Source organism: Salmo trutta, chromosome 6 (genome assembly GCF_901001165.1).
Source record: "Salmo trutta chromosome 6, fSalTru1.1, whole genome shotgun sequence".
In the NCBI taxonomy this organism is placed as follows: Eukaryota; Metazoa; Chordata; class Actinopteri; order Salmoniformes; family Salmonidae; genus Salmo; species Salmo trutta.
The window spans coordinates 49877826-49891795 of record NC_042962.1 but is presented as its reverse complement, the minus strand read 5'-3'; the positions used below and the strand labels follow the sequence as shown (position 1 = coordinate 49891795).

Here is a 13970-nt window from a genome sequence, read left to right as displayed (position 1 = left end):
CCAGGAGAGAAGGGAGGATATGGGGAGGAGAGGTGGGTGGGTGGGGGGATTATGTGAAGAGGGGTGAGGGACAAAGCTGCTCTCTCTCTCTTTAATGCACACATCTATTTATTTCTCTCTCTCTGTGCTGCTCTCTGTTCTCTGGGTTAGTGTATGGGACAGTGCACCCAGGCATTTGTCCCTGGCTCCATGCTCTGGCATACACACCACTGCAACAACCACCACAGCCCTCTCCTCTGCTATGTTCTGTCCTCCACCTCTCTCTGCTTCTACACTCCAACCCCCCCCCCCCCCCCCATCTTCCAGCTGGGTCTGCACCTGAGCTCAGCCACGAAGGGCTCCGACCCCGACTGACCTGGCTTTGAGAGGAGGAACGAAGAAAGGTGAGAACTGGAAAAGGAGAGAGAGGAGAAAGAGAGAGAGGAGAGGGAAGGAGAGACAGAGTGCAAGAGAAAGGAAGAGAGAAAGGAAAGAGAAAGAGGAGAGGGAGAGGGGGAAAGAGGGAGAGAGAGAGCAGGATAGAGGGAGTGAGGCCATTGTAATCATGACACTGTAATGGCTAATGGTTTTCACATTACGTTGTTATATTTATGGTCATTCCCGCTTGGCGGTTGATTAGCTCAGTGTCGCTTATTATTGGGCTCGCCATTCAACACACACACACACACACACACACACACACACACACACACACACACACACACACAGCGGCCTGTATGCCCCCAGATCTTTGCCCAAGGCACTTTTGGTTTTGTATTTTTGAATTAATTGCGCTGGCGTTCAAGTGTTGGTCCAGATGTCACTGTGACCGGCGGGGATTATTAGAAATCTGTTTCCCAGATCATTTATGTGGACCAGTTCAAGGAACGCTCAGATCTGGACACATCTTTGACTGTGACACTCAAGAAGTTTCAGCAAAAACAGAGAAAACTGATTGCTAATGTAGAGAATCATGGTCTTCTTCCAAAAATGAACTTCATCTACACACCCCGAATATCACCATGTGGTACATTCTGTCTGGTCTCCAATGACCATCATGGATGCCCAGGGGTCACTTGGGGCCCTGCAATCTTCCTGGTTGTGCCAAAAGCACTGTGCACTTTGGCAGGACTCAGAGCCTAATGAACTCATCAGCCAGCTGGAGGGGCTTGGATGGGCTTGGAGGGGGAAGGTTTAGAGAGGAGCAGAGGAGGGACTTGGAAGGGGACGGTTTAGAGAGTAGCACAAGAGGGACTTAGAAGGGGAAGGTTTAGAGAGGAGCACAGGAGGGACTTAGAAGGGGAAGGTTTAGAGAGGAGCACAGGAGGGACTTAGAAGGGGAAGGTTTAGAGAGGAGCACAGGAGGGACTTGGAAGGGGAAGGTTTAGAGAGGAGCACAGGAGGGACTTAGAAGGGGAAGGTTTAGAGAGGAGCACAGGAGGGACTTAGAAGGGGAAGGTTTAGAGAGGAGCACAGGAGGGACTTGGAAGGGGAAGGTTTAGAGAGGAGCACAGGAGGGACTTGGAAGGGGAAGGTTTAGAGAGGAGCACATGGGCAGGCCTGGGTGCTGTGTGCCACAACCACAAGAGATGACAGGCCAAGAACGAGGGATGGAGATGGAAGGATGGAATGGGAAAGAAGAAGGCACATTGGAGAAGTGAAAGTTGGGAAGATGGGAGGAAAGGATGGACGGAGATGGAGGGAGTACATATGTGTCTACTGCAGATGTAGAGGAGCGAGGTGGAAAAAGGAGAGAGGAATTATACAAAGCGAGAGAGAGAGAGAGAGAGAGAGAGAGAGAGAGAGAGGGTCAAATGGAGAATGAGGACACTAGATAAGAAGAAGAGAGGAGAAGAAGATGTAAACACGGGCTCTGGCTTTCTGAGAAATCTGACAAGAAGTATTGAAAATTGTAAGTGGGGAAGCATGCTGGGCCATTGGTGATTAATGGTGCTTTCTCAAGTCTCTACTCTTATGTCATCATGCCTTGTTACGAAAGCTGAAAACAACCCATCTCTTCTCTTCAGTTTATCCAACAGGTTATATACACATATTCAACATAAAAACACTCTTTCTTTTCCTTGTCAGTCTTAATTCTCTAATAAAACTTAAATATCCATATTTCCCCTGTGAACGTATCTGTGCATACAGTGCCTTCAGAAAGTATTCATACCTCTTGAATTATTTTACATTTTGCTGTGTTACAGCCTGAATTCAAAATGGATTAAATCTATATTTTTTTCACCCATCTACACACAATACCCCATAATGACAATGTGAAAACATGTTTTTAGAAATCTTGTATTGATAATGAAATACAGAAATATCTCATTTACACAAGTATCCACACCCCTGAGTCAATACCTTGTAGAAGCACCTTTGGCGGCTATTATAGCTAGGTGTCTTTCTGGGTAAGTATCTAAGAGCTTTGTACACCTGGCTGTACAGTATTAGCTCATGATAAAAAATCTAACTATGACAATTTGATTGTTGGTCATTGCTAGACAGCCATTTTCAGGTCTCGCCATAGATTTTCAAGACGATTTAAGTCTAAACTGTAACTTGGCCACTCAGAAGCATTCAATGTCGTCCTGATAAGCAACTCCAGTGTATATTTGGCCATGTGTTGTAGGTTATTGTCCTGCTGAAAGGTCAATTCATCTCCCAGTGTCTGTTGGAAAGCAGACTGAATGTTAGGCGCCTCCTAGTAGGAGGGAGGTGCATGGAATCAGGAGCAGGAGAGCGAGGAAGTCCCAGTGGCACAATCGTTTATTTTAAAGCTGTCCCAAACAAAACACAACACGTGGGAAACACGCAAAAAACGAAGTCGCCACACATAGGGAAGAAACGCAACACACGGAGGAGAAACTTCTACTTCTCGAATGAAATAAATCAAAATGGTAACATACCGTGAGCAAAGAACAAACCCCGTGGTGCAACACGCAGCCACCTTCGGTGGAAGTTGTGACTCTGAAAAAGGTTTTCCTCTAGGATTTATTTATTTTAATTTTTATTCCGTTTATTTTTTTTTTTTTTAAACGACCTAGTCCTTGCCAATGACAAGCATACCCGTAACATGATGCAGCCACCACCATGCTTGAAAATATGAAGAGTTTTTGCAAAAAGTGAATTGCTTTGCCAATTATTTTTTGCAGTATTACTTTAGTTGTAAAGGATGCATGCCTTGGAATATTTTTATTCTGTACAGGTTTCCTTCTTTTCACTCTGTCATTTAGATTAGTATTGTGGAGTAACTACAATGTTGTTGATCCATCCTCAGTTTTCCCATATCACAACCATCTAACGCTGTAACTATTTTAAAATCCCCATTGGCCTGATAGTGAAATCCCTGAGCAGTTTCCTTCCTCTCCGGCAACTGAGTTAGTAAGGACGCCTGTATCTTTGTGGTGACTGGGTGTATTGATAGACCATCCATAGCCTAATTAATAACTTCACCATGCTCAAAGAGCTATTCAGTGTCTGCTTTTTTTTTACACATCTACCAATCAGTGCCCTTCTTTGCAAGGCATTGAAAAACCTCCCTGGTCTATGAGGTTGAATATATGCTTGAAGTTCACTACTCGATTGAGGGACCTTACAGATAATTGTATGTGTGGGGTACAGAGATGAGGTAGTCATTCAAAAATCATGTTAAACACTATCATTGAACACAGAATAAGTCCATGCAACTTATTACGCGATTTGTAAAGCACATTTTTAACTCCTGAACTTAACTAAGCTTGCCATAACAAAGGAGTTGAACGCTTATTGACTCGAAACATTTCAGCTTTAAATGTTTTATTAATTTCAAAAACGATCCACAAAAAAAATAGCACTTTGATATTATGGGGTATTGTGTGTAGATCAGTGGAACAAAATCTCACCCTATTTTAAATTCAGGCTGTAACACAACAAAAAGTGGGAAAATGTAAAGGGGCGTGAAAACTTCCTGAAGACACTGTGTGTGTGTATATGTGTGTGTGTCTCCATGAGAAGACCTTTGTGTCCATATGTGTCTCCATGCCTGTGTACGGCGCGCCGGCGTCCTGCTGGGGACACCAGATGGTGCAGAGGTCTGCCGTGGCGATGGCCACATTCTCACATGGGAGCCCTTGCTCCGGCTCCCACACCTCCTGTTCAACACAGTTCGCCCCCCCCCAACAGACCTCCCCACAGCCAGAGTCCACCCCGCCGACGCTACACAGCTACGCTACACAGCACCAAGAGCATGACACACAGCAACACCAGGACAGCTCCTTAATGGGCTCACTGTGCCAACGGGTCCCTCCGTTCCCATCTGACATGTGTGCTTTGGTGTTTGTGTGGGTAGATGCAAATGTAGTGGCGTTAAGTTATTCCCTGGAAATGATGGAGGTTACACTTTTTCTTTTCAATCCACATTGGAGGTCCTTGTTGGGAGCAACACAAATATTTTTGTGATTAGAGGATAGTTTTGCCGACTTGCATTAAAGGGAAAATCCACTCAAAAATGATATTTTGGTATTGTTTTGCATTTTGCATCATCGTGGTGATGTGGCCTGCGACACTTTGCTTCTTGAAAGTCCAATATCTTGATAACTTGACTGCTGACATGCAAAACATTTAGGGACTGTATCAACAGTGGATTAATGAAAAAAACATCAAAAGATTTTACCTTTAACATGTAACAATCAACAAAATAACAGAAAGTTGACATCAATCTAAACACAAAACAGCTTCTGTCTAGACAGGTCTTGAAGTTGAGTGACACACTGACTGATGGCCAACTGGCCCAGACAGACTGGACTGAGCTGAGGGTTGGTCACAATGTCCTCTGTCTCTATCTGCAGAGAGAGTCCTCCCAAACAGACCCCTGTGGCACCACATCTCCTGAGACAACACAACACCATAAACCTCCTGACAAAGTGACTAATCCCTCCCATTTCATCGCTCGCTCCGTCTCACTGGGCCCAGGAACATCGCCGGGAAGGGTCTGTGTGTGTGTGTGTGTGTGTGTGTGTGTGTGTGTGTGTGTGTGTGTGTGTGTGTGTGTGTGTGTGTGTGTGTGTGTGTGTGTGTGTGTGTGTGTGTGTTCCGACAGGTTTGGACAGGAGAATGGGTGTCAGAAGAGATTGAGAGAGGGCTGAGAATGGGGCTTATTCAAGAGGGTTTATATTTCTATTGTCACAGAACGTTCCGATGGAAATGTACAGTATTGTGTACAACAGACATCAGCTTTCTTCTACATTACAATATATTACCTTTCTGCATTACAGTATATTACCTTTCTACATTACAGTATATTACCTTTCTACATTACAGTATATTACCTATCTACATTACAGTATATTACCTTTCTACATTACAGTATATTACCTTTCTACATTACAGTATATTACCTTTCTACATTACAGTATATTACCTTTCTTTCTGTAATGTTCTAAAAGCTGAAGAATACATCACTGAAGATTATTTGGGGGATGAACCAGTCATCTTCCCAAGTCAGTACATCATCTGTGCATTAATTGCCACATCCTTGGGGCAGCCTGTATCTGTGGCTTGGACAGGGGCCTGGGGGGTCCAAGGGGTCCGGGGACCACAGACCGCCACGCTGGTCTTTGGAGCAATTACAGCGGCTCGCTGCACTGCCGCTGTCAGACTGCCTCTGTCCCCTGCCCCCTGACATGTCTCCTATACCCCCACAACCCCTCTCCATACATACCCCCCGCTGCCTCTCTCTCTGTGTCACATCTCCTGTCTATCATCTCCTCCACACACACACACACATACACAGTCACACACACACACACACGTGTGCAGACACACACACTATACCGGCCCTTTTTACATAGATCTGTTCCTCCTGGCACTGTAGCCAATGCCCCTGTGTGTGTGCGTGTGTGTGTGTGTGTGTGTGTGTGTGTGTGTGTGTGTGTGTGTGTGTGTGTGTGTGTGTGTGTGTGTGTGTGTGTGTGTGTGTGTGTGTGTGTGTGTGTGTGTGTGTGTGTGTGTGTGTGTGTGTAGTGGCTCCGGGCCACAGCAAGTCAGCCATGGTCCCCTCATCCTTTTAATCACCTCGTTAGGCGCAGTCAGTCACAACACTCTCTGGTCACCGGCTCTCTTCAGGACCCCTGGCCTTCTGACCCAGTCCTGGTGGTACCACTGGAGGAGAGGAGGAGAGGAGAGGAGGAGAGGGGAGGAGAGTAGGAGAGGGGAGGAGGAGAAGAGAAGAAAAGAGAAGATGAGGAGGAGTGTGAGACAGGATCTGTCATCTTCAACCAGCAACACAGAGAGAGTCTGGTCAGACTGGCAGGCCCACAATGCCCACAAGCCCCCTTAAACCAATAACTGGGGCCCTGCCTGGCCCTGCAGCTCTATGCATGATTGTTCTGTATGATGTCCACTCACTGATAACTGTTATCTGTTGTATCAGCCCCTCCGTCCTGTATGATGTCCACTCACTGATAACTGTTATCTGTTGTATCAGCCCCTCCGTCCTGTATGACGTCCACTCACTGATAACTGTTATCTGTTGTATCAGCCCCTCCGTCCTGTATGACGTCCACTCACTGATAACTGTTATCTGTTGTATCAGCCCCTCCATCCTGTATGACGTCCACTCACTGATAACTGTTATCTGTTGTATCAGCCCCTCCGTCCTGTATGACGTCCACTCACTGATAACTGTTATCTGTTGTATCAGCCCCTCCGTCCTGCATGATGTCCACTCAGTGATAACTGTTATCTGTTGTATCAGCCCCTCTGTCCTGCATGATGTCCACTCACTGATAACTGTTATCTGTTGTATCAGCCCCTCTGTCCTGCATGACGTCCACTCACTGATAACTGTTATCTGTTGTATCAGCCCCTCCGTCCTGTATGACGTCCACTCACTGATAACTGTTATCTGTTGTATCAGCCCCTCCGTCCTGTATGACGTCCACTCACTGATAACTGTTATCTGTTGTATCATCCCCTCCGTCCTGTATGACGTCCACTCACTGATAACTGTTATCTGTTGTATCATCCCCTCCGTCCTGTATGACGTCCACTCACTGATAACTGTTATCTGTTGTATCAGCCCCTCCGTCCTGTATGACGTCCACTCACTGATAACTGTTATCTGTTGTATCAGCCCCTCCGTCCTGTATGACGTCCACTCACTGATAACTGTTATCTGTTGTATCAGCCCCTCCGTCCTGTATGACGTCCACTCACTGATAACTGTTATCTGTTGTATCATCCCCTCCGTCCTGCATGACGTCCACTCACTGATAACTGTTATCTGTTGTATCAGCCCCTCCGTCCTGTATGACGTCCACTCACTGATAACTGTTATCTGTTGTATCATCCCCTCCGTCCTGTATGACGTCCACTCACTGATAACTGTTATCTGTTGTATCAGCCCCTCCGTCCTGTATGACATCCACTCACTGATAACTGTTATCTGTTGTATCAGCCCCTCCGTCCTGTATGACGTCCACTCACTGATAACTGTTATCTGTTGTATCAGCCCCTCCGTCCTGTATGACGTCCACTCACTGATAACTGTTATCTGTTGTATCAGCCCCTCCGTCCTGTATGACGTCCACTCACTGATAACTGTTATCTGTTGTATCAGCCCCTCCGTCCTGTATGACGTCCACTCACTGATAACTGTTATCTGTTGTATCAGCCCCTCCGTCCTGTATGACGTCCACTCACTGATAACTGTTACCTGTTGTATCATCCCCTCCGTCCTGTATGACGTCCACTCACTGATAACTGTTATCTGTTGTATCAGCCCCTCAGTCCTGCATGACGTCCACTCACTGATAACTGTTATCTGTTGTATCAGCTCTTCCTTCCTTCGGATCCTATTGACACAAGAGATGATGTGAGGTCATCTTCACGGTGACAGTGTATTGATCACGTCTTTCGTGGGACTTCACTTGTGTTGATTTTGTAGGTGGTCATCTGTGGGGGGTTTTCTGGCAGGCAGTCATCCTCGTATAACATTGATTGTTTGACAACTGTGTTTGACTATTGATCGTTTTCTTTTCTATAATAATCATGTCAAAATACATTTAACCAAAACCAAAAAAGAAAAGAAAAAGAGAAGGTACGCTGTAGATCTAGTATGTCTACATGCTGCCGTCTGATGTTGAAGGGAAACTGTAGACCGATCCATCTGCTGACAACAGAGGGGCGATGTTAGAATCTGGATTCTATGTCTATGGTTGGAATAGTGGTGGCTCTGCCTTTTATAATAGAACAATCTAATGGTCAGAAATCGGACTAGAGTTGTCGAAATAAAAACCGAGTTGGAAATATGGACCAAATAGCAACAAATCCGCAAAATGCAGTGCATGTATTTGATTTGATGAATTCATGTTAGACTTCTAATGTTGAACCTCTTGCTCTGAACGTCACGTTTTCTTAACCTGTTTCAACCTCAATGTAATATAATTATTTAAGGCCTAATAGCCTAATAAGGAAGTTTCAGTCTCGAAGTGAAATAACTTGCCAATTAAATCACCTTTTATAATGTAAACCAACCTTACTGGTTGTTTCAATAAAATAGTTATTTTTTTCCTTGATTTGCTTATATATTCATTTAATAAAAAATATGCAGATTTTAATTTTTTATTGTATAGGTCAGAATTTGAATTAATCTGGAGAAAAAAATCTAAATGTTTTAAGTCCTTATTATCCATTATCGTACTCATCTCTGGTTCCTCTTTGCCCACTAACCCCAGAGGGACTACTGGAGGGCTGAGAGGCGTGAGTAGAGAGAGGGAGGTGAGAGGGAGGGGGCGGTGTTAGACAATACCATTCCTCAAATATATTCCGTCCCTCCGTTTCTCAAGTAAGCCTTTATTAGTTGGGATCGTTTGGATCTTATCTCTCATAGAAGCCGCGCGCTGGACCCGAGAACGTTCGGAAAACACAGAAGTGGAAAAGGAAGGGATTATCTTCCGGCTTTTCAATGCACTGACTACTGGCACACGGTGCACGAGGGCCTTTCTTATCACCGTCATCTCCATCAAGAAGAACGGACAAATATCTGCACTTTCAGCGAGATCTTATCGACACAACAATCTATTGTTTCCCAGCTGGGTGTTCACAAGGCACAAGATTTTTATCTTCAGAAATATTTATCACATAGTCGTTAACTATACTATCAACTATACTATCATCTTCCCAACGAAGTGATATACCACAACTTGAAATTAGAGGGTTCTGAGATAAACAAAATTGTATGTTTGATTCGACTGTTCAAAATCTCCAAAAGTAAACAGCGATTAATGTTATAAGGCTGTCAACAGTAGCCTATAATTCCTGTAATGAATTGGACTAAATAAGATGGTTTGTGAAAAAAAACGAAGGGAAGCACAGAGTTAATTTGGAGTTGGAGTTTACTCCAACAGCTATCAACAATCATCAGACAGTTGTGTCTCTCAGCTGTTTGTCAAGGTAAGTGTCCAATTAACAAGTAGGCCTAAGAAAAAACAAAAAATGTATACGAGGTATTGACCGTTTCTTTATTAAGTCTGTATTACATATTTACAACAAAGTACACAGCTCGTATTTTTCCATTGCATTGTTGATACAACAACATTTTGTGTGGCCGAATTCAATGTCCGGCAGATGTCAACAATTTTAGCCTTCTTTCAATGTTGTTCCATGCTGTCAAGTCATACCGCTCGAGCCAAGCAGATGTGTTCATCTCACTGTGACAGATGGACGACTTTGAATATGGAATATGTTAATTTGAATAGCATGATTTCTCTCAATATTTACCATAATTTGCTTTAATATTCAGAAAAATGCAATGTTTGCGGCAAAACAAATCATAAGAACTGACACATAAGTGAAAAGAAAATGGCCTATATTTAATATTTAATGCTCGATAACAAAAATCATTGTATAATAAATTATGCATTGGAAAAAATAGAAGTGCAAAAACCTATTACAATTTACAGTATTCCGATCACTGTCTGTTGCTTTTGCAATTTCCATTAAGACTATCACATTTCTAAGTCTTTGGCACTTGATCTTAAATGATCTATTTTATGATTATGGTCTGCCTATCATCTACCCTCTGTGACAGGTCATATCAAGACAGCGATGCAAAAACTACTCCCAATCATTATATTGAAGGAAAAAGTATTATTGTGTTCACAACATAATACTAAATGAATCAATAATATCTCTCTCTCCAGCTCTTTTTGGATACGAACTGAAAAACATATGAAAAGCCTGAAAATGATGCTGAGTCCAGACCAAGCTGATTCCGACCTCGGATGGGGACAATCCGATGCAGAGTCGGTGCTCAACGACCTCAAGGTCGGGTGCCTGTCCGACGAACCGATGGAGGGGGAGGGGAAGACGAGGTCGCTGACCCAACCGACCCTCAGCAGGGAGGAGAAGAGACGGAGGAGACGTGCGACGGCCAAGTACCGCTCGGCCCATGCCACGCGCGAGAGGATCCGCGTGGAAGCGTTCAATGTGGCCTTCGCTGAACTGAGAAAGTTGCTGCCAACCCTTCCCCCTGACAAGAAACTCTCCAAGATCGAGATCCTCAGACTTGCAATATGCTATATCTCCTATCTCAATCACGTTCTGGACGTCTAGTTGAAATTAGTGAGATACATTTTCAAATGGGAGAATTGGACAAGGAGAATGGAGGGACCAGAAAGAAATATGGGTGATATGTCACTTGTGAAATCGGGGATACATGAAAGTTGCCAGAAAGTACAAAAAAAAAGGGGGGGGGGGGGGAGAAGGAGTCTGCAGCCTACAGCCTACTTATCCATGATTTTGAAGAAATGCCTGTTTGGTATTGCGTTTTGGTGAGGCTGGGTAACCCAGATGAACGAAAGAATGGATGTAAACGGAATGATATAGCTGCTTTATAGACATAGCATAGTCGATGTTTCCATAAAGGAGAACAAGTTCAAATGCATTAATGCATTAGTGCCACTTATGACGCGTACAATTGTGACCTTCATCATTGTTATTTAAGTTGGTGGAATTATTTATTTAAATGTGTTAATATTGAAGGTTCTCTTATTTATTTATGTTTATAATAGACTAACGTATTTTATATAAACGTCCATTGTTTGTATCATTGTATACATGTATATTTTAGGCTGTGATGTTGAACTTCGAAAATGATGTTGTTGCTCTTCAAATGGCACTTTCTGTTTTTGTATTATACGTTGTTTTTTTATTGAATTAGTACGTTAAGTGTAATATACTTTTATTCATGTCATGTCTATTGTCTATCAGGCAACGATAAGCACTTAATCATGTTGGGTTAAGTAAACTCATAAAACGTCAAACTTCGTTTAGTTCCCTTAAGTGTAAAGGGGAAGGAAGTGAATCAAAACTTAACAATACACTGAAAACGAATTAGCCTACTAAAGAAAAACATCCACACAATTTTAATTCGACTAACCGGATATAAAAAGCAAAAATATAATTGAATGACATCGTTTGTGTTGATATCACCTTACAATTCAGAGGCAAACCTCTTTTGCTGTGACCAAAAAATCATTTCAAAATAGTCTGATTTCTATTAACTGTTTTTATTTCCTTAAAAGCTAGAGGTGTTTATTTATATATCTGTCTCTGCTTTGTATCTCAAAAAACATAATAAGTAATTTTATAGCGAAGAAAAACATATCTTCTATCCAAAGATTTTTTGTCTCTTCAGGGTTGTGTACTTGTTGCTTTATGCAGATATTTTGTAGTAGAGTTATTGTGACAGCTGATTTTTAATGAACGCATTTTTTATATTTTCCGGTGGTGTTTTTTGATTAAAAAAAGGGAAAGAAATACATGGTATTGAGGCTTTTCTGTTTTAATTGTAATTTTATTGAGACTAAAACTGAGAATAATTACTTGGGAATCTCCTTTCCAAAAATAGTCACACAATGTTGAAATTAGTCGGCCAGTTGCTCAGGGGAGAAAATCCCTTGCATAATGATTGGAGTAATATGAATGAAATGGACAGTGCAATGGCCTTGATAAAAAAAATATTTCAATATTTAAACAGCAGCTGTCGTCCTGGAGGAAAAGCACTATTACACTTCCCGAAATGATCTTGATTGACAGGCCTCTATATCTTTCATTCCCCCCCAAATTCGAATGATAGGCATATACAGTATTATTAAATGACGTCAGTGTGAGCCTATATCCCGCTGCTTTGAAACTGTTTACACACACACGATTTAGGCACTGGTCAAGCAAGCAAAGAGAGCATATAGCCTATATGTGGTTTTTTCTCTCCTGTGCATGTATTCTGTGCTGCTCCTCGCTAGCTCCTGGCTGAAAGGCGCTCTCCCCAGAGAGGGGGCAGGTGTTACTCCAGACGAGCCAAGACAACCAAATTACTGGCCGTCTGGCACCTCCCGTGGGAAAGAGAGAGGGAGAGGGGATGGAGGAGAGATGGAAATTTATGAGCGAGCAAGCACATCCATGTAATATTGCCAAATATGAGCAAAGATCCAAATCTTTGTATTTATTTCTGATGTACTGACATCAATTCTGCTAAGGCTTGTGGTCTAATAACGTAGGCCAATGCATTAGCTTAAGCTAGTGCAATTACATTATTTAGGTTAGATCAGGCGCAACATTTGCACATGGTGTTTTTGCGCTTAAATCGAATAATATTTAATAAACAAACGAATAAATTAATATACAAAAGTAAATAAATATCTGTGAGATGAACATTAAATATGTATGTCAACAAACCCTAGGCGATTTGTACGAGAATAATTCGTTGAGGTGAGGGGGGGATCTCTTCGGTCAATATTATTAACAGTGACGAGGGGGAAACGAATGGAGAATTTTGTGCAAGACAGTGGGCACCCTACATCATTTTGATGCTATATGATTTACTTGCATTATGAACACATTTAACATTAGAGATGTTTTCTGCCTTCAGAAGATTATTCATTCACAATAAACTAAAGCAGAGAAATGACATGTAGGCCTAGCCCTTATTCATTACCCCAGTTCTATTACATTAAACCAACCACTGGACGTTCTCTTCGGCCCTGTGAGGAACATGTCCAGACGTTTCCCAAATACTCTGTCTAAACGCGAATACCACTGGCACGCTGTACAAGTTTCGGAAACATTTGGAACAAAACTTTTATATTGAGCGAGAAATAATTTTCAAATACATAATATACACTTACTGTATGCAGTTTAGGAAAGTTGCACCCGGCTGTATTTTCAAGAACACTGCCTCCAACCTAGACCACACTTCCACCCCTCCGATTTCTGCTTCAAATGTCTGCAATGGAGCATAAATGGGGCGGAAGTTTCCTACCTTGGCTGGGGGCTGTGCAACTTTCTAAACTGCGTGTTTGAAATATTCTTTCTCCCCGATGTGAAAGTGATGTATTGCAAGCGAGGATTATTACTGCTTCTAAACGTTAAAACAGAGCGTTGGGATTGGAGTTCACTGATCCAGCTGTGGTCCATACATTCAGTTGAGAACTCATGGGTATACCCCCTTTGATTGGGTCATGTTCTGATTTATTGTTCACATTTATTGCATATTTTACAGAGTTCCAATACAGATGAAGTGTATTCCATAAGCATTTTCCTATGAGATGGTAAGAACATTATCCTTTCTCCTCTCACTTGGGATAACGCTTCCTGGTTACCTTTGTACCATGTGACCAGTGACCCCATAACCCCAATGTGAGAATGCCCCTAGTGTACAAAACAAGTTTTAAAAAAACATCCCTGTACAGACAACATATACACAACACATGAAATGAGCACATAGGAAGGCCAAAATGGCTCCTACACCACCATGGCAGACTCATTTATAACCTGCATAGGCTCATTCATGAATGGTTGGAGGCATCTCCAAATTGGTTTAGAGTAGGTGTGTCACGCGTACTGATGACCCATAAACCCTATGATCTCTCTCTCTCAGGGCATCTATGGAACCAAGGGAAAAGTCAAAGGGAAGATCTCAATTCCATACCTCCTAACGTCCTCTCTCA

General features: G+C 42.7%; 1 protein-coding gene across 1 annotated transcript; it reads left to right on the top strand.

Annotated features, from left to right (window-relative positions):
* The first annotated feature begins 8822 nt into the window (after positions 1–8822).
* Positions 8823–11816, top strand: LOC115196128 (helix-loop-helix protein 2). The gene is made up of 2 exons (XM_029756724.1): positions 8823–9414; positions 10164–11816. Exon 2 carries the CDS (start codon positions 10192–10194, stop codon positions 10573–10575), a length of 384 nt encoding a protein of 127 aa, XP_029612584.1. The 5' UTR covers positions 8823–9414; positions 10164–10191; the 3' UTR covers positions 10576–11816.
* The last annotated feature ends 2154 nt before the right edge of the window (positions 11817–13970 follow it).

What these genes read in the sequence shown, in the direction of transcription:
- LOC115196128 (XM_029756724.1), top strand. Translation starts at nt 10,192, where the DNA reads ATGAAAAGCCTGAAAATGATGCTGAGTCCAGACCAAGCTGATTCCGAC.